This window comes from Gastrolobium bilobum, unplaced genomic scaffold (genome assembly GCF_033153095.1).
Source record: "Gastrolobium bilobum isolate Gb01-03AN ecotype WA unplaced genomic scaffold, APGP_CSIRO_Gbil_v1 utg20749, whole genome shotgun sequence".
Lineage (NCBI taxonomy): Eukaryota > Viridiplantae > Streptophyta > Magnoliopsida > Fabales > Fabaceae > Gastrolobium > Gastrolobium bilobum.
In genome coordinates this window covers 8,167-28,309 of record NW_026895879.1, presented here as the reverse complement: position 1 = coordinate 28,309, position 20,143 = coordinate 8,167, and the positions used below count along the sequence as shown (strand labels likewise).

The window sequence follows — 20,143 nt, the reverse complement described above, 5'->3', positions numbered from 1 at the left end:
ATCATCGCCGCCACCACCACCACCACCATTGTTGCCGCCATCAGCCAACCATTATAATTGCCACTGGTCACTACTAGGGCCACCACATCTACAACATCCATTACAACCATTGTTTATGTCGCTATTGGTCACTCCACCACCACTAACCAGCCATCGCTACCCCTAACCACTAAGCATCAACTATCATTGCCATTGTCGGTCATCGTTGGCGTCGCCACCACCACTACTTCCACTAGTCACAAATGCACCAACCACAACCATTATTGCCATCTCTATTGGCTACCACCACCACCACCATCATCACCAACCAAACACCACCTCGGGTCATCGCCACCCACAAACACCAAGCGCCAACCATCACCGATATCATTAGCCACCACTTCCACCATCATTAATTAGTAGCAAAAATTGTCACCGCCCATTACTGGCACCATTTCAGCCTACCACTTATCGCACCACCACTAGCCGCTAACTTGCACAAGTTAACGGTCACAAATATTGACAACGAATTCAATTTTTAAAAATTTATTTGGTAAGGATATAATTTTTTATTTTAAAAAAATTGTAAGTTATTTATGTATTTTAATATATTTTATTTAAAATTATAAATTACTTTTTTTGTAATATTTTAAAATAAGAACTAATGTGTAAGTAAGTAAAAAAAAACATAGCTTCAAAATTAATTTCAAAAAATTATATGAAATTCTGTTAAAAATGGTATTTTTCCTATTTATATCATATCATGACACCATATGATTCGCTTCAAATACCGAATATGATAATATTATCTATTAGACTTCTTATCTAATGTACATCAAACACAAGATAAGATATGAACTCATGCTCATATCCTTTCCTAATGCTATCCAACAATTTTATCCTATCTATTCTTATCATATAAACAAGCCCTAAATTTTTTCTTGAATATAATTTATTTTCATAAGTAATTTGGCCAAGAATTTATGTTTCTTACCTGATTTTTTGTTGTTGAAATCATGATTTAATTTTAATTTAACCTTTTTTTCATTTGATCTAATTATTATTTTAATTTAAAAAATAAATAAACTAGTTTATTTCATTTATAAGATGTAATTTAAGTAGTAGGTAATTTAAAAAATATATCACTTTAAGTCTTATAATAATAAAAACAAAACATTACATCATTAAGTTATAAAAGAATTCTTTTTTGTGTTGTTAATTTTGTTTTGGTGGTTTTTTTCTTAAGGTTTTTTTTGTGTTTTTAATTTGATGATTAATGTACAAAACAAAAAACTTTTCAAAAAAAAATCCCAACCAAACAAAATTATTGATTGCATGTGATAGAGTTGATGTAACAAAATAATTCGAGTTTTGTGATACGAACGCAATATTGTCCATATATTTTATCTTTTTCATGTTTTTTATTCAACACTTTTTCTACAATAATAATTTAAATTTATATACCCAAAAGTTTAAGCTGATGAATGAGACTATATTAATGGTTTACTCTTTCTCCAACATGTCCCCTCATATGAGAGCCAATTAGGCTTGAAAGATAGATGATGCATCAGACTCAGCCTATCTGTGTTAAGAAAGTCCACAATAATTAATTATTTTTATTAAGAAAATGAGGATACTGGGGATTGAACTCGTGACCACTTGTCATAAAGACTCTAATACCATATAAAGAATCAATTAAACCCAAAAACTTAGGGGGTGTATTGGATTGGGATTCCAAAGAATTTTAATGGATTATTTTTGGACAAAAAAATCCATTTGTATTCAATTAGGATTTTATAGATTGAAAAAAAGTCACGTGGTATTCGATTAGGATATTAAAAGATTATTTTAGAGTTCGTCCAAATCCGTTGGTATTCAATCAAGATTTTAAACAATGAAAAAATAATCTTGTAGTATTCAAAAATCTAACGATTTTAATGAATTTTCTATTGGTGTGGATTTCGTGAGACTTTTTAGTAAAAAATATAAATAAGATGTCTCTCTCACAATCTCACCATAACCTCTAGAATTTCTTGAGATTTCTCTATTGTAGTGTTTTCTTCTTCCTTTGACAGGTTAACCCACTCGAAATCGGGTTCTGCCATGAGAGCTTCGTCAAAACTCAAAAATAGCATATTTTTGAACGATTTTCATCACAAAACAACCCAGAAACAACAAATCAACGAGATTTTAATATAATATATCTCAAAATAATATATTTTTGATAAATTTTGAAAGTTTAAAAAGTTATTTTTCAAGTTATGGGTCGCAGTTTTTCTTAGAACAAAAGATGTGATTTTTGTATTAAAAATAACATAAAATAGAGGAAAAATAACCGGGAAACTAAAACCCTCAAATCAATTTTCGTTTTATATCAAAGAAACAATATCAATTTAAAGAAAGATTGAAACTTTCATAATATGAACCCTATATTTCGTAACAACACATTCATGAATGAAATTCCTTCACTATAGGAAAGGATTTCAAACAATTTTTGTGTCAATAGATAACTAAAAAATTATTTTTCAAAAGTCCGAAAGCAATTTAAAGTTTCATTGTATCGATTGAAAAAAAATTGAGAAATTTTCTAAACTTTCATATAATAAAACTCAAAAATTCAGATTCAAAATTTTCTTAGAATATTCATATGCATATTCGATAAATTTTCTAAACTTTCATATAATAAAACTCAAAAATTCAGATTCAAAATTTTCTTAGAATATTCAATAAAAATATGCATATGATATATATGGTTAGAAAACTCTCATTACATAGAACAAAAACCCCAAGGTTTTCAAGATCAATTGCAAAAAATTTCAAACGGAAATTTATCATGAACTTTAGGTTCTATATGCAAATTTAGAATTATTTTAATAATTAAAAAAATTTGGATCTTAGAATCATATATGCATAGCTTTGATACCAAACGAAGAAGATTATTTTCAACGGTCAAACCCAAGAGCAGAAACGAGAAAATGGTAATTCATGAAGGACTAGTATAACTTTAGATATGTGAAAAGTTGTTGCTTAGTAATTTTGAATATTTGTTAAAAATTATATTATGTTATATTGATTGATAAAATTATATTAGATTTTACTTTTTTTTATTAATTTTGTTTCATTTTTTTGTTATTTTTTTATTGACTCTTGTAATTTTGAATGTTTGTTAAAAATTCATATGGTTTTTTAAAATCTTATAAATTCATATTGTTATTTCAAATCTTATAAATTCTATTAAAATCCTTTAAAATCCAATCTTATGAAATCTTGATTGTAAAAAAAATCTTTTAAAAAAGTCTTTAAAGTCCCTCCAATTCTAAATAGTCTTTTAAAATCTATAAGATTTTTTTATCTAAAAAAAATCTTTTAAAATCCTAATCCAATACACCACTTAAACTTTTGGGTTGAATTGATTTTTTACATAGGCATGTTTGACGTACAGTATAGGATAAAGCCCGATAGTATAAGACCTGATTGTATAAGATATGATTAATTTTTAATATTATACGATGTTTGACGTGATATTATTTAAGATAATATCATCTAATATTTGGTAATGCACTATATAATACTAGATAAGATAAAAATAAATATTTTTGATAAAAATAAATATATAAAAATACCCTTTAATAAAAAATTATTATTTACAAAAAAAAAGAATATATATAATTTTTCTAAATATGTCATAATATTCATTTTTACAAAAATCTTTTTTTCAGTTTGTCCAAAAATATATATTAATTTTTATAAAAATAAAAATCTCCAATAATTTAAAATTAATAAATTAAAATAATATATTAATTCTTGATAATTGCAATGGTCAATGATCCTAATACATCAATCCCTTATCAGGCATAATCCCATCTCCTTAAGCTTGATTATATTATACATCATTTTGATGTATAAAAGAATTCTGCTATATAAGTTTATACTATACGATGGTTACACCAAATAACTAAAAATGTCATAACATATAATATAAATTTATACTATCAGGCCTTATATATCACACCAAATAATTTTTTTTTTGATACATATATCACACCAAATATATCCTTACATTAAAATCTCATCTTCGAAAAAAAAAATCAGATAAAATAATTCTTTTATAGTAAAAAGCAATTGTGTGTTTTCTTTTTAGGGAAAAGTTTAAAAAATCTCCTATAAATTTTCTTTCAATCTCTTATCTCCTATATTTTTTTTTATCATTTATTGCATATATTTTTTTCCATCTAAATATATTATTAACACTGTTAAAAACCTAATTAATATGTCTATTTACACTTTTTAGAAACTTTCTAGCCTCGATTTGTTATGAATATGATACATGGATACACCTTTTATAATAATTTCTAATACATTCCTTTATGTAAATAATTAATGTATTTCTACAAAGCCAACATATAATGGTATAAATTTGTTTTGAAAACATAAAACTTGTGTTTTAATATGGGTAAAATGTGTATCATTTTAAAGGATGTAAAGTTGTGTCATTTTAAGTGAGAGAAAGAGATAGATAAAGGAGGAAAGAGAGTGGACAAAAAAAATAAAGGTGTGGGTCCCACCTCTTTGTAAGAGTGAAAGGATGTAAGTTATGTCATTTAAAAGGACAAACATTTTTCCCATTTAATATAGACTATTTTTTACACATGGAGCTATTAGTGAGCAACTAATACACATCAAACTGATCTATAAATATGGTATCATATCGACTGTTTTAAAAACATAAAGCATAAAGCTATAAGTGAGAAACTATTTCACATCAAATAGAGCTATAAATCTACTATTCATATAGCATGTTTGAAGAATTGAGCAATATAATATAAGTTACTCTAATGGACAATAGTTTCAACTGTCCAACCAAGAATCGATTATTATATGAATATTGCAGATTTAAAATACCAATTCAAATCAATAATAGAGCTAATATTTTAATGGAACAAAGTCAGAATCAATTGTTATCGCTTAAGTACAATTCAAACCAGGATTAGTGGTTCTAAAGCTGATAATAGAATTAAGAAGCTAGGTTTCAATAAATCCTTTAAGCAGGATGCCATCGATTTTTCTGGAAAATTATGGATCCTGTGGGATGATTTTTAATGTGTCCATCAGCATTTTAAAATTCACCACCAGTTTATCCATACTAAAATTACTTATCTCAATAACAACTGCTCTAACTTAGTTACTTTTATCTACGCTAGCCCTAGACGTTCGGAGAGAGTCAATCTCTGGAATAATCTCTCAGTTGACAACAACATTCCCTGGCTGACCATGGGGGACTTCAACGCCCAAATGGCCCCATCTGAAAAGAATGGAGGCTGCGGTTTCAACTGGGGGAGCTCGCGGGACTTCACAGATTGCATGGAAAACTGTGATCTCCATGGTATTGGCTTCAAGGGCCCTTCTATGACATGGAAGGGGGGAAATCTTCTTGAAAGACTTGATAGGGCATGCAGCAATGAATCTTGGAATATCAACTGGGCCAACCGTTTCCTGTACCACCACCTTTTTTACAGCTCGGATCACAGGCCCATCCTATTGGTCGACGATCAGCCTGGTGTCCACCTCGTTGGTGACAAGCCTTTCAGGTTTCTAGCAGCGAGGATGACAGCTGAGGGCTTCCATGACATTGTTCAAAGGTGCTGGGAGCTCCATCCCAACTGGATCTCCGCCAGAAACCAATTCCAGATGGACATTCTTCATTGGCATGAGGTCAGCTACAAAGCCATCCAAAGAAAAAAGAACAAGCTCTATGCCAGATTAAGGGGGATAGACATGGAGCTGTGCAACTCTAGAAATCATAACCTTGAAGCTCTCCAACGTGATCTCTGGAAAGAACTGAAACTCATTTTGGTTCGGGAGGAGATTTCTTAGTTTCAGAGTCTAGATGTAACTGGATGAAATTCGGTGACAAAAACTCAAAGCACTTCCATTCCACCACTGTCGCCAAAAGGAGAAGGAACAGAATTGAAGCTCTCCGTAATGATTCTGGTGCTTGGTTGGCCAATTCTGATGAGATAGCCAACCATGCCATCTCCTTCTTTGAGCACCTCTTCTCCGCGAATGGGACTGTTGATGGGGACTTCCCTCTCCCTGATATTTTTCCTCCCATTTCGCAGGCTGATCATTCGTCTTTGGGCAGTTGCCCAACTCATGCTGAAATCAAGGCTGCTGTTTTCTGCATGGGTAGGTTTAAAGCACCTGGCCCTGATGGAATTGGTGCTATCTTTTATCAAACGCAATGGAAAACTGTGGGACCTTCAGTTTGCAACCTGGTTCAAGGCATCTTCAGCAACCCTAGTAAGATCCAGGAGATAAATGACACCCTCATCTGCCTGATCCTTAAGGTCGACCATCCGGAATATATTAAACAATTCAGACCGATAAGCCTCCGCAACGTTTCTTACAAGATTGTCACTAAGATCATTGCCAATCGCTTGAAGAAAAACATGCACGAACTGGTCGCTCCCAACCAAAACAGCTTCGTCCAGGGGAGGAACACCACATACAATATTGTCATTGCCCAGAAAATTATCCACTCCATGCATAACAAGAAAGGCTCCAAAGGATGGATGGCTATAAAACTTGACCTCGAGAAGGCTTTTGACAGGTTAGATTGGAACTTTTTTCACGAAACTCTTAAGGACATTGGTCTTCCAGACAACCTAATCCACGTCATTGACACCTGCATTGGCACCCCTTCTATGAACCTCTTGTGGAATGGAAGAAATACCAAGAACTTTTGTCCTTCTAGAGGAATCCGACAGGGAGACCCCCCCTCTCCCTATATCTTCGTTCTCTGTGTTGAAAAATTGGCTCACCTAATCCTCACGGGTTCTCAAGTTAAGGCGTGGAAACCTTTCAAGTTTAAGAACAATGGCCCCTCCATTTCCCATCTCTTCTTCGCAGACGACATTATGCTCTTCGCTGAGGCCTCTCTGGAACAAGCTTATGTCATCAACCAAGTTTTAAAAGTCTTTTGCCAAGCTTCGGGCCAGAAGATCAGTGCTGACAAATCCCGAGTGTTGTTATCCAAAAATGTTAACATCAATAGGTCCTTCCAGATCAGTGAGAGTCTTGGCTTTGGCATCACTGGTGACCTTGGTGACCTGGGTAGATACCTTGGTGTTCCCCTCCATAGTAAACGTTTGGCCATAAACTCCTTTGATCACGTTTTGCAAATAGTCCATGATCGCCTCTCAGGTTGGAACCAGACTGCACTTTCCCTTGCAGGACGTTCCACCCTTGCCAAAGTCGTGCTGGAAGCGATCCCTACCTACAACATGCAGACTGCCTCCCTTCCTTTGACCTCCTGTGATGAACTTGAGAAGCTCTCTAGGAACTTCATTTGGGGTTCCTCTAATTCTAGCAGGAAGGTCCACTTGGTCAACTGGGACACAATCTGCACTCCAAAAGCGGTGGGTGGCCTGGGTTTGAGGAAGATTCGCTCTTTCAACCAAGCCTTAATCATGAAAATCGATCATGGTTTACTTACCAACAAAGACGCTCTCTGGGCCAAGGTCTTGCGGTGCAAGTATAATTTGGGTAATGATATGGTGCCTTCTATCTCCTCTAGAGGGGGGTGTCAAACCTCTGGAAAGGAGTACAGAGGTGTTGCCCTCCATTCAAAACGGCTCCAGAGTGCTCCTTGGGGATGGTTTCAAGGCTAGCTTCTGGCACGACAGATGGGTGCCCACAGTTGGAATGCTTTCTGATCATGCAACCAGATCCATTCCTACCTTCGCTTCTAATTGGGTCGTAGTCGATTGCATCTCTCAGGATGGGAATTGGAATTGGAATAGCTTCAAGGGCTACCTTCCTCCAAACATGTGCATCCTCATCGCTGGTATCATCCCTCCTTCGCCCACTATAGGACCGGACAAAGTTATTTGGGCCAGCTCCTCAGATGGCAAATTTTCAATCAAAGCCGCTTATGACTCCCTCACTGGAGGCGACAACAACACGCTGTCCAACAACTGGTCCTTTGTCTGGGACTGGAATGGCCCCAATCGAATAAATTTCTTTCTCTGGCTTCTCATGGGCAATAAGCTCCTAACCAACGCCAACAAATCATACAGATACATGGGAGACTCAGCTGCTTGCCCTAGGTGCCTCCACCGTGTGGAAGATTGTCTTCACGTCTTCCGCGACTGCCCTTGGGCCAAAGAGATATGGCACTCTACCTCACAGCTCCTGCAGATCAGCAACTTCTTCCACGGGAACCTTCATCAGTGGTTATCAAAGAACCTTCGTAATTCTGGCCAAGCTCATTGGAGCTTGCTCTTTGGAACCACCTGCTGGCTCATCTGGAAAGGTCATAATGAGTTGGTCTTTGAGAACAAACTCACCCAACCGATGAGTGTGGTTCACAATGCCCGTAACTTTGTGCTCGCTTTTCATCACTCTCAGGAAATGCTCTCCTCGGTCGGGCTTTCCCCTCGGTGTCGCAGAGAGGTCCTCATTGGTTGGTATCCCCCCCTCACGGTTGGGTGAAAGCCAACTCAGCTGGCTCAAGTAGACTTCTCGGAAGCAAGGCTGGCTGTGGCAGAGTTATAAGAGACCACAATGGCCATTGGTTAGCTGGTTTCACCAAGAACCTGGGAGCTATCAATGCATTTGGAGCGGAGCTCTGGGGCATCCTGCTCATCCTCCAACTAGCTTGGGATAAAGGCTACCGCAAAATTTGCCTTGAATCTGACTCCTCTGCAGCCTTTCATGCTATTAACAATGGCTGTGACGATAGCCACCCCTTTTCCCATTTGATATCCAGAATTAACTCTCTGATCCTCAGGAACTGGATAGTGCGTTGCTCCCATGTTCATAGAGAGGGTAATTTTGTGGCCGATTGGCTTGCTTCCAACTTCCATGATCAGTCCTCGGATCCTTCCTTTTTGACCCAGCCTCCCCCTCAGTGTAGGCAGCTTCTTTGTAATGATATCATGGGGACTAGCTTCCCCATAATGTTAAGGCACTAGGCCTTGTTGCTGTATTTTCCTTTTCTCAAAAAAAAAGAAAAAAAAAGAAAGACAACAGTGACACAGTGCAAGTTTCCTTCGAGAAAGAGAAACTTATGATGCTATCTTATAAGACATCAGTTTAAATATATAACAAGAGTGCAAAATCAGATTTGACAAGTTTGATATTCAACTATTTCCAAAACCAGAAATTTAAACCAACAAATTTTCCTTAAATTTGAGAAATTTCGTTATATCCTTAGTAACCTTTGCAAAGTTTGGGGGAGGAAAATGATACGCAAGATAGTGAAGTATTTTTTATAAGAGAGGTAAACTAGACATATTAATTAAGTTTTTAATAGTATTAAGAATAGATTTGAGTGAAAAAAAAAATGTGAATAAATGATAAAAATAAATAAAGGAGTAAGTGATTCAAAAGAAAATCATTTAAAGTATTTGAATTTTTGTTTTTTATTATCCGGATGGGTAGAACCATAAGAGGCAAGTTATATTTACCGAGTGTTTAAACTATTTAGTTGTAATAACTCTTTATCAGTTTGTTTACATGATTGCTGGTTGATATTTTTTTTTTCCGGAACATATTCATAAAAAATCCGACTAAGCGGATATGAGTATTGTGAAACAGACATTAACTTTTGTCCCAATCGTTTCAGTTTATGGAAAACCTTAGTTCAGTAATTATAGTTCTCAACTGAAAACAACTTTAGGTGATCGAATCTAACTTTTTTTTGATTAATTATTTAATGTTTGATTTATTTTCTTCTATAATCTTTAATTTTTTTTAGATTTCTTTTTTAAATACTATATCAAAATACACAATTTTTTTATGATTAATCATGTAATCTTTGATTTATTTTAGGAGGTTGATTATATTTATAATTTTTTATAATTACTTTGTTATAGTTAAATAAAAATTAAATAGAAAATCTCACTCGATAATTTTTTCTTATATTCGTAATTTTTTATCATTAAATTAATAGTTATAAAATGATATCAAATAAAGATTATTGTTTTGATTATGATCTAACAATGATAAAGTGATTGTAAGAAAAAAAATTATAAGTATAACCAACCTCATAAAATAAATAAAAGATTATCTAAAAATAAATTAAAGATTAAATAATTAATCATAAAAAATTGCGTATTTTGATATAGTATTTAAAAAAGTAATGTAAATAAATACAGTGTTTGTCATTTTAAATGACATAACACTCTATCCTTTTAAGAGAGAAACAGATACAAATTTTTTTTTTATCTAAATTTTAAATTAAAAAAAAATCACATTCTTTCTCTCTCTCATGATTTCTATTTTTCTGTGTCTATCTCTTTCCTAAAATGACATAACTTATATCATTTAATATCACAATTGCTGAAACCCATCAATAAATAAAAGCCAGATTCGATCACCGAAAATTGTTTTCAGTTGAAAACTATAATTACTAAACTAGGGTTTTCCACAAACTGAATATTTTGGACAAAAAGGGAGACGCCTCACTGGGGCGTCACATGTCACGCCCAAAGAGAGCATCTTATTGTGTAACAGATGTGTAATTGTTAACAAAACAGCATTAAATACGTAATTATTTTAATTAATTACATTATTTTAATTTTTTTTCCCACTTGAATCCCAAAAAAGGCTCACGCTTTGCTATTATTCACATAAATTGCAGAAAACAGAAAAAAGTTTTGTAGCTTTGGGTCCTTTCCATTTGGTCACCTTTGCAATTTCCACCATGGGAAGGGGAAAATACAAGAGCAAGCCCACTGGTCGCCGCCAATTTTCTACCCCGGAGGACCTCAGTAAGCACAATTCAATCAACCCCTTTTATTTTTCTGCTTGATTCCCCACGAAAATTTACCTCTTTGCTGTGATGAATAAGCGTTGAGATAAGGGTAGTTCAATTGATATTGGTTTTTGGTTTGTGGATGCGCTGTGCTTTGCTTTTCCCATTTTTTTATTTTTTTTTTGACAAAATCTGATTTTTAGCTTAAAAGAGTAATTGCTATTGATTTTTGGTTTGTGGGCATGTTTCAATTTTCATATGGAAGTATATTGTTCGATTTTTTTGAATTTTTATTTATTTACGGGATTGTTAGATCTGGAATGACTGCAAGTTTGAAGATTTATGAAAATCTTGTTATTTGAACTGAATTCAAGTTACTGTTCGTGGCCTCCTGGCTTGTGAAATTTATTGTTGAGTTTTGTACTTTTGTCTGATTCATTTTTGTGAAAATACAAGCTCCCTGACAGTTGAATGAGACGTGAGTCATTGACATAAAGAAATGATATTTCTTATCGACATAAAGAAATGAAGCAGTTATGAAAACTTAATGTTTCTTTTGATTACTGCAGTTGCTGGTACCTCAACCCGTCCTAGGTCTTTTAAACAGGTTTTCTTCTGCCTCCTACCCTTCCTCCACTCTCAATCTCTCTCTCTCTCTCTCTCATTAACATGCACACAGGATAGTTTTCTATATGTTTAAATATCTTTTTGATTACGTAAGTATAGCACTATTTAATTTTGGTTCCTATTAAACAACTTCTTGGTCGCTTCCTTTTAGTTTTTGTGTTTTAGCTTAGGTTCATTGCTTATTTTTTGTTAAGAGATTTAATATAAAATAAATACAACTTAAGTTTTTGGGTTAAATTAATTCTTTACATGGTAAATGAGCCCATGACTAGATGGTCTAGAGTTCAATTACTCATTCTTCTAAACAGTTGAATTTAAGCACAAGGTAACAAAAAAAAACAAAATGAAGAATGGGTCTGTACGTTATCCATGCTTAAGTTTTTTGGTTAAATTGGTTCTTTACAATTTTCCTCTGCTTCTTTGATTTCTCTCTCTTACTCTCGTTCAGATGCATACCTGATAGTTTTCTATAGGTTTAAATATCTTTTTTGATTATGTAAGTATAGCACTATTTAATTTGGTTCCTATTAAACAACTTCTTGGTCGCTTCCTTATAGTTTTTGGGTTTAAGCTTAGGTTAATTGCTTAGTTTGGTGAAGTGGCCCGAGTCATTGAAAAGAATAGAAGATTATGGCAGTTGATGAATTCAGATCTTAATGGATACTGATTTAAACTATTTCCTTGTTTGTCTTAAGCTTAGGTAATCTGTACATTGTTTTTCTTAAGTTGTTTTCCATTTTCTTTAGATGTTTTACAAATCAATATTTATTTATTTAACATGGCCATTTTCTGTATGACCTTAATAGAAAGAAGCCGAGCATGAAGAGGAGGAATCTGAGGAAGCTTCCGGGGATGAATCTGAAGAAGAATCCGAAGAAGGAACTACCGTTAGTATATTACAATCAATTACTAATATAGAGGGACTGCGTTTCTTTTTTCTTTTTTTTTTTGGTGTGTGTTTTATATGTTTCTAAGGTCTGCCTCCACCAATATGAAATTGACTGTACTGTTGCTATATAATGTCTGCAGAAGACAAAAGGTACTCAAGGGGTTATCGAGATTGAAAACCCTAACTTAGTAAAGCCGAAGAGCTTGAAAGCTAGAGACGTTGATGTGAGTTCATCTTTCCATTTTTGGCCCTTTATTAGAAATCTTTGTAGTTATTAAATTATATGGAGAAGAATAATGCTATTTACTTCCCAATGCAGGTTGGGAAAACAACTGAGCTTTCAAGGCGTGAAAGGTATGCTTCGTTTCATTTGCTTATTGTTTACGGGGATAATCACACACTTGAAAAGGTGTTGCTTATTGTTAAAGGATTGCAGTACATTCTTTTTCGTCTTATCCTTCTGCTCTAAATTGACAAATTCTGGAAGGTGAAGATTTTGTATTATTGTTTTTTCTAATATCTTAAATATACACCTGTTTTCAGAGAGGAGCTAGAGAAACAGAGAGCTCATGAGCGCTATATGAAGCTGCAAGAGCAAGGAAAAACAGAACAAGCCAAGAAAGATTTAGGTACTAGTGGCTCTTGAAATAATGTCTCTAATTAAAGGTTTAATGGAAATAAAATATGTTTTGCAGGGTTAAATGACAAACATAATATATCATCAGTCTTAAAAGTCTAACCCCCCCGCCTCCCGATTAAAAAAAAAAAAAAAACGAAAAAAAAGCACTTGTGCTATGTGTGACTTTCATTTCCCTATGAATAATGTTCTATTTCCTTGTCATGCAGAGCGTTTAGCTCTTATACGTCAACAAAGGGCAGAAGCTGCTAAAAAGCGAGAAGAAGAGAAAGCTGGTAAGTTTTAAATGCTGTTTGGTTTGCTTACTCTTTGCTGATACCCCCGAAGCTTGCAAGTTGAAACTGATAAGTGATAACTAAATCAATTGTTTCAGCCAAAGAACAGAAGAAGGCTGAAGCACGCAAGTAAATCTTCTGGAGGATGTCGTGTGACCTAGTTTTAATCCATATTTGCTCGAGGAATCTTTGCCCTTACTACATTTTAACAAGTTCATTTAGCTTTATATTGGATATTACCATACATGTAATGCAATTATTTCCTCATTGTGTGTGGCTCGAAATCTTTATTGTATGTACTTTTTTCTCCATGTCTGGCCAAGGGAAGTAGTTTCTTTTTCTGGCCCTTTGTCATCTTCCATCTGCTTTTCATTTGTTGCTTATAATATCTTTTTTTTTTTTTTTTTATAACAGTTGCTTATAATATCTTTTAATGTAAATGTTTATGCATCTAAATTGTTAACGAAAGCTGAAAATTTTGCTTGAGCACAAATTATTGATTATCTTGCTACTTCGAGGCTCACTTTTCTTGGCAACTAAACTTATAATGCATGCGTTCACGTTGTTTTCTTCATGAATATTATATGGCAAGCAATTATGGAAAATGATTGTTTTTTTGGCTTGCACAAAGTTTTTAAATTTATTGTTAATTATAAGTAATTTATTGATATTCAAACACAAACTAAAATGTCCAACTTGTTTTCCAAATCGAACAGAACTGTCATTTTCCCAAAACTTGTTTGTCAAGTTGAACAAAACTGTTAATTTCCTAATAAAATTCTCGCAGTATAATTCTTCATAAAGGTTGCAGCTTCTTACGGTGGCTATGAGAGGCACATTTTTGCAGTCATATGGACAACATTATGTTTTCCCAAAATAAAAATGCTATGCTTTTATTTTTATCGTTGGAGTTACTAGCATGCACTTTCTGTTTTAAGAATGTAACACTCAAATGCTCTCAAAACCATGGTTATTAAAAGCCCACTTAAGGTTTAAAAACATACATTTTTTTCAGCTGAAAATGTCATAGATGTCACGTGAAATCTTTCAAAATGGTGAAAGCGCTAACAGTGAGTTTTTGTATGTAACCACATTTGGAAAGAATCTAATTTGGGTGTAAAAGCAAATCAACTTTAACTCAACGAGGTTGTGAACCACGAGCAAGACTAGTCTTCAAAATTGCAGGACTAACCTTCAATGTTGTCAACAAGTCCAAATGAGTTTTTTTTTCCCTTTTTCTTTTTAGGTATAAAGTATAATGATGACGCATTGAGATTTAAATATATGGTTTCATGCAAATAATCTAACCCTCTCATTGCTATTTCAATTGTAGTGGCTTGAGGCCAAATCAGTTTAGGGTCTCTTGAAATCACTTAGGGAGCAATAACAAAAAAAAAAAAACGAGAAAGGTAAATGATAGAAAAGAAAATAAAGAAGAAAGTGAAAGGAGTCATCACTCTCTTCTAATCGTAAAACGTTCGTGTAGGTGGTTTGTTTATATTTTGCTGTCAATAACAACCAACGTATTTCTTGATGCCTAACATGATATGGTTATCAATCATATAATTAATTAATGAAAGCATATTAGCCTTTGCGCATGCTAGCTCTCCAAGAAAAATATAATAATTAAAAAGTTTGAAAAACCAAATCCAATTAGCAATGGATAACAATACTCCAAGGAAAAACATCAAAAAGGGCCTTTCGATAACCCTACAAGAAGATTTAACCTTTTCCTAATCTATATTGAGTATCAAGTCTCTCCAAGTAATGAGTTATGATAATCATACCCGGCAGCTAGTTATTCTCCAAAAGGGAAGAGAAAACAATTTATCAAATTTTCAATATTCTCTTCATTATGAAAGGAAGAAAAAAGCTATGCAGGGAAAGAACCAGACAGAACAATCTGCTTTGTCAACATGCAAGCATAGATGAGAACAAATAAAAGTATCACGAAAGACTAAGGAAAGAACCGAATTGATAAATCCGAAATTAGATAAATTAATATCTTAAAACGACACGAAAAATATAAATTATGCAAAAATGAGTTTGCATGTTTCCTAAACATCTAGCAAACATTGAACAGAATTCTCTACAAACCAAAGCAGAGACTTAATAGTTTGATGCTCCCTAGAGAATCATCTTCATGCTTTCATATCAATCTCTACACTGTATAAACAGGGCATAAATTCTAAAAGTACAAAATACAGAAACTTTTACTACATACTCAGGTAGAACAACATCCAGTTTTCTTCACAGCTGATACATCATCACGTGATCCAATGTTAATTGTCTGTCCTTTTGGTAAAGCTGCTGGATCATCACCAATCTCAAGGGCCTTCTTGCTTACAACACGATAGATCTGGGTCAGCACTTCTGTGAAGGCATTTTCAACGTTCATTGACTCAAGGGCAGATGTTTCCATGAAAAATGTGTTCTCACGTTCAGCAAAAGTTGTAGCATCTTCGGTGGAAACAGCTCGCAAATGACGCAGGTCTGCTTTGTTCCCTACAAGCATCACCACAATGTTGGCATCTGTGTGATCTCTCAGCTCCTTTAGCCATCTCTCCACATTTTCAAATGTAACATGGCGAGTAACATCATACACGAGTAAAGCACCCACAGCTCCTCGATAATATGCACTTGTAATTGCTCGGTACCTTTGGTAAAGAAAAGCAAACTAAGATAGATATCTCAAATAAAAAGTTAATAAATACAGCATGGTACATCATATTGACGTGGAATCTAGAATTAGGTGATGTTACTTTGAAAGATTCTTGTTAGGATTTATGAATCAACAAGACTACTGGCCTGCTTGCATATATTTGGTATTTAATTATCGGCCAGCTCAATTAAGAAGCTAAGTGATATTGAATAACCAATTTAATTTACAGGAAAAGGAAGATTAACTTCCTTTCTTTTCAATTTTATTTATCAATAGCTTCTTGTGCATTCTCCCTTTAAGTTTTTCCTTCCTCAAGTATTTTTATCTTTGTTCTTATATTTCTTGTCTCCAAGACCTGGCAGATAGGATCAATGTCCTCGGAAAGATAGCAGTCAATCAGAAAAGAAAACAGTAATGGCTCAAAGAAAGTCATATGAATTTCAACTTAGTTGTACTAGAGCAGACTAGAAATGAACTGTTGAAGGCATAATTTTGAAAATAAAGCAGCATTGTCAAAGGCATTGGATCTTTGAAAACTTAAGCTAGCACTGAAGGAAGTTATAATAAAACACCATATTGTCACAAACAGATACATAAATTAAATGACGCAGTTCAACTATAATTAAAAATAAATTCCAGTGGCACAGAATGTCTAACCAAATAAAGGAAATATATATGTCTCACGTACAGTTTCCACTGAATTACTGTTTCATTAGAAGGAAACCAACTTGACTAGCTGCCCAATGGCTTCTTCTGTAGTGACTATAACTATTCAGCTAACTAGTTCATTAACAGCATTACCATACTGACATTCTTTTCAGCCATCATTTTACAGAAAAATTTCAGGCATTCATAATCATAATAATACAAACCCAGTTGTCTTAATTTCTTCTATCATCCAGTAGTTAATATATGTCCCTTACCTAATTACGAGCAACCCTATAACCCTCATGCTATAACTATAACCTTAGCATGTTCACATATCAATCTTAAATGCTATGGAAAATAATATTCATATCTTAGCAATGACATGTCATCCGTTTTCAATTTCCTTCCTGCACTTCCTCAGGCATTAAACCTATAAATACATTTATTCTTAGATTTCTTTTCTCTAAGACCTAACAAAAAATAGCAAGCTCCTCAGAAAGCTGGTAGCTAAGAAAGAAATGAACTTAGAAAGAAAGTCATACGAGTTCCAACTTTGTTGCATAAAGAAAAACAGAAAAGAACAAGTTCTCTTTTGGCCATCAAAAGGGGAAAGGAGATTCCCGTATGCAACCTTACCCTTGCTTTTTAGCAAAAAGACTATCTCTTATATTTGAACCTGTGACTGAAACTCTGAAAGGTCGTGAAGGAGCAGCTTTATCACTTATATTTTGGTCATTTTGAAGAGGAAATTCAAATGAATCATTTTGGAAATGAAGTATGATTTTCAGATGCACTTGATAATTAACAACTAAACACGCAATAAAAGAAAGCTAGAATGGAATCATATTGACATTCGACACCAAGAAATGTGTAACTTAACATAGTATAGAAAATCAGTTCTATTAGAATTGAGAACAGACTGTAGACCTAATTCAACTCCAAAAGCTAGTTTAAGGGAAAGAATTGCCCAAGTCAATATAAGGGGTACTTTACCCATATACCCAGATGTTGTGAGATCTCAACAGGTTCTAATGGAATGAAAAGTCTAACCAAATATATGGTGTTAAAAAATTTCGTCTGAATTCCTCTTTTATTAGTTAAGAAACCAATTTGAGTTATTTAAAGCCACCTACCATCCAACTTCCCACATAACCCTAGTTTCCTTAACTACATTGTCAGAAACATTATCATTTTGACCTTCTTTTTTGACCACCTTATCATAATAAACTTCAGACATTGCTAACCTTTGTGGTACTAAAGGATGATGTCTTCGTATTTTTTTATTGCCTGCTTAAAATGTTCCTTACAAAGTTACGCGCAACTCTAACACCTTTTCAAAGAAGCTACGAGAATTAACATAACAACAATATTGAAATGTTTGCTTATCAAACTTAAAAGTCACCAAAAGAAACAAATTAGATTATTTCAACAAGAAATCAAAGCATACATCATTCTGAAATAACAAGCGCAAGTCCAATCATAATTTTACAACAAAACGGCGTCTGCAAAAGGAAAATTCAAAATTCTAAGAACAACAACATTTTCCCTCATGTGGAAAACAGAAAAGCTTCCAATGTACCATCTATTCTAATTATCAGCACAAAGGGCGCATGAAAAACAAAAGCAGCTTAAAGCCTTAACGAACCACATAACATATCCACCTTCATTCCTCCTTCCCTAAATGCAAAAATCAAATCTTCATAACACAACAGAATCAATGGCTATAACCCAATTCAAGCATGAAAGAGAGAGATAAGTCAGATAACACTAACAATAATAATTAAAAAAAAATTTGAAAAGAATTTGAACCTTTCTTGACCAGCAGTGTCCCAAATCTGAGCCTTGACAACCTTATCATCGACCCGAATGCTTCTGGTGGCGAACTCAACCCCAATGGTGGACTTGGATTCGAGGCTGAATTCATTTTTGGTGAACCTCGACAGAAGATTGGATTTTCCTACACCCGAGTCCCCAATCAGCACCACCTTGAACAGGTAGTCGTAATCCTCATCGGCTCTGTATGCCCCCATTTGCCCCACAACACAAACTTGTAGTTTTCTATGTGGTGTTTGGCTAGAGGGAAAATGAGAGAAAGAGAGAGGAGAAAAAAAAAAAAAACAATTTTGATTTGTGAAATGTGTAAGAAAGTAGAATCAAAATCAAATGGGGGAACTGGGTTGGTGTGAATGAAAGAAAAGAAACATCATGGGGTTTGTTTGGAAATTTTTGAAAGAAAACCAGATATAGAAGAATGTTAAAAAAAGGGAACTTTATTTTGGTAACGTTAGATATTGAAACAGCGAGCCTTGGAAATGTGGGGTTTTATTAGTTGGCAGATATTGGGGAATGCTGTCCTTTTTTACTTTCTCTCTATATATCCATGCCTCATCATTTAAAAAAAAAAACATATAATTTAAAAAAATAAATAAAGGTTTTAAAAAAAACTCTTCCCAGAAGCTTTAACTTTTAATTTTTTTTATTATAAATTTTTTTTTTCATTATAAGAGTTTTTTACAAAATTTATTTGGCTTAACTTATCCTTATAAGTAACTTCTAAATTTAAAAAGAGAGGATTCAAACAGACACTTAGACATTTACTGTTTTTTTTTGTTTTTTTTTTCTGTTGAGAGTCATTTTATTTAAAATTAGTATTTTTATTTAAAAATTAAATTAAAAAAAATTATTTACTTTTTTTTCTATACTTTTTATTGTTTCTCACTTTTTTCATTTAAAATAACATAATTTTATATTTTTTAAAAAGAAAAGTTATCCTTACCTCCTATTTTTATTTAAAACCTTTTACAACTATAATCTTAACCGTTGATTTCTGTCAATCAACGGTTATTGTTTTCGTCAATTAAATTTATTAATTAATTATTAATTCACAATAAATAATAACCATTGATTGACAAAAATCAACGGTTAAGATTATGATTGTAAAAGATTGTAAACAAAAATATGTTGTAAGTATAACCTTTCTTTTTTTTAAAAGATAAATATTGAATTCTTTTTTATTTAATTATTTCTAAAAACCAGGTTCAGAAATATTGAATTAAAAATTAATATTTTCAGTAAAATAACTCATTTTCTTTTCTGTTGTACTTTTTTTGGGGTACACTTTTGGTTGTAATTTAAAGAACTAGATTTTGGCATCTCAAATCTAATGAATTACTTTACACTAATTCATGAAATTTAGTTGCCACCTGTTACTGGATAAGCGTTTCTAATCTCCTGGGTTGAACTACAGGCATTAAAGACAGGTAGAAAGTTCAAGAAGGGTAATATGAAAAAAAAAAAAAAAAAAAAACCTACGCAAAAGATTTCTTTATTTTGAATACAAGGAAATAATTTTTTTAAGAAATTGTAAATAAAAATTTAATTAATTTTTTAAGATAAGCTTATATATATGGGGTAGGATATTGTAACAACCAATTAGTGTTACTACCAATCAATTTCACTGATAGATCGATTATCTTGATCCAACAGTTATTGTCTTTCCACCTTTGTATGGTCATGATTCCCCATATTTAATGTGAAAGCATTAAATATAGAAAATCAAGACCATACAAAGGTGAAAATAAATATAAAGTATTAAATATGAGGAATCATAATCATACAAAGATGAAAATAAATATAACCATTGGATCAACATAATTGATTTAATGGT

The 20,143-nt window shown here is 33.2% G+C and overlaps 2 protein-coding genes across 2 annotated transcripts; one reads left to right on the top strand and one right to left on the bottom strand.

Moving 5' to 3' along the window:
* The first annotated feature begins 10,627 nt into the window (after positions 1-10,627).
* Positions 10,628-13,512, top strand: LOC133296582 (uncharacterized). The gene is made up of 8 exons (XM_061495595.1): positions 10,628-10,754; positions 11,308-11,345; positions 12,172-12,252; positions 12,395-12,478; positions 12,574-12,608; positions 12,798-12,883; positions 13,101-13,166; positions 13,265-13,512. Exons 1-8 carry the CDS (start codon positions 10,688-10,690, stop codon positions 13,297-13,299), a joined length of 492 nt encoding a protein of 163 aa, XP_061351579.1. The 5' UTR covers positions 10,628-10,687; the 3' UTR covers positions 13,300-13,512.
* A 1,670-nt stretch (positions 13,513-15,182) lies between these two features.
* LOC133296580 (ras-related protein RABA1f-like) lies at positions 15,183-18,707 on the bottom strand. The gene is made up of 2 exons (XM_061495593.1): positions 18,286-18,707; positions 15,183-15,823 (listed from the first exon to the last, which is right to left on the bottom strand). The coding sequence occupies exons 1-2, from the start codon at positions 18,504-18,506 to the stop codon at positions 15,391-15,393; spliced, it is 654 nt and encodes a 217-aa protein (XP_061351577.1). The 5' UTR covers positions 18,507-18,707; the 3' UTR covers positions 15,183-15,390.
* Positions 18,708-20,143: the final 1,436 nt, after the last annotated feature.

Excerpts from the sequence above, each read along its gene's own strand:
- LOC133296582 (XM_061495595.1), top strand. The coding sequence starts at position 10,688 with ATGGGAAGGGGAAAATACAAGAGCAAGCCCACTGGTCGCCGCCAATTT. Across the intron at positions 12,253-12,394 it reads AATCCGAAGAAGGAACTACC|AAGACAAAAGGTACTCAAGG; the intron begins GTTAGTATATTA and ends TAATGTCTGCAG. Across the intron at positions 12,884-13,100 it reads ACAAGCCAAGAAAGATTTAG|AGCGTTTAGCTCTTATACGT; the intron begins GTACTAGTGGCT and ends CTTGTCATGCAG.
- LOC133296580 (XM_061495593.1), bottom strand. The coding sequence starts at position 18,506 with ATGGGGGCATACAGAGCCGATGAGGATTACGACTACCTGTTCAAGGTG. Across the intron at positions 15,824-18,285 it reads GACACTGCTGGTCAAGAAAG|GTACCGAGCAATTACAAGTG; the intron begins GTTCAAATTCTT and ends TCTTTACCAAAG.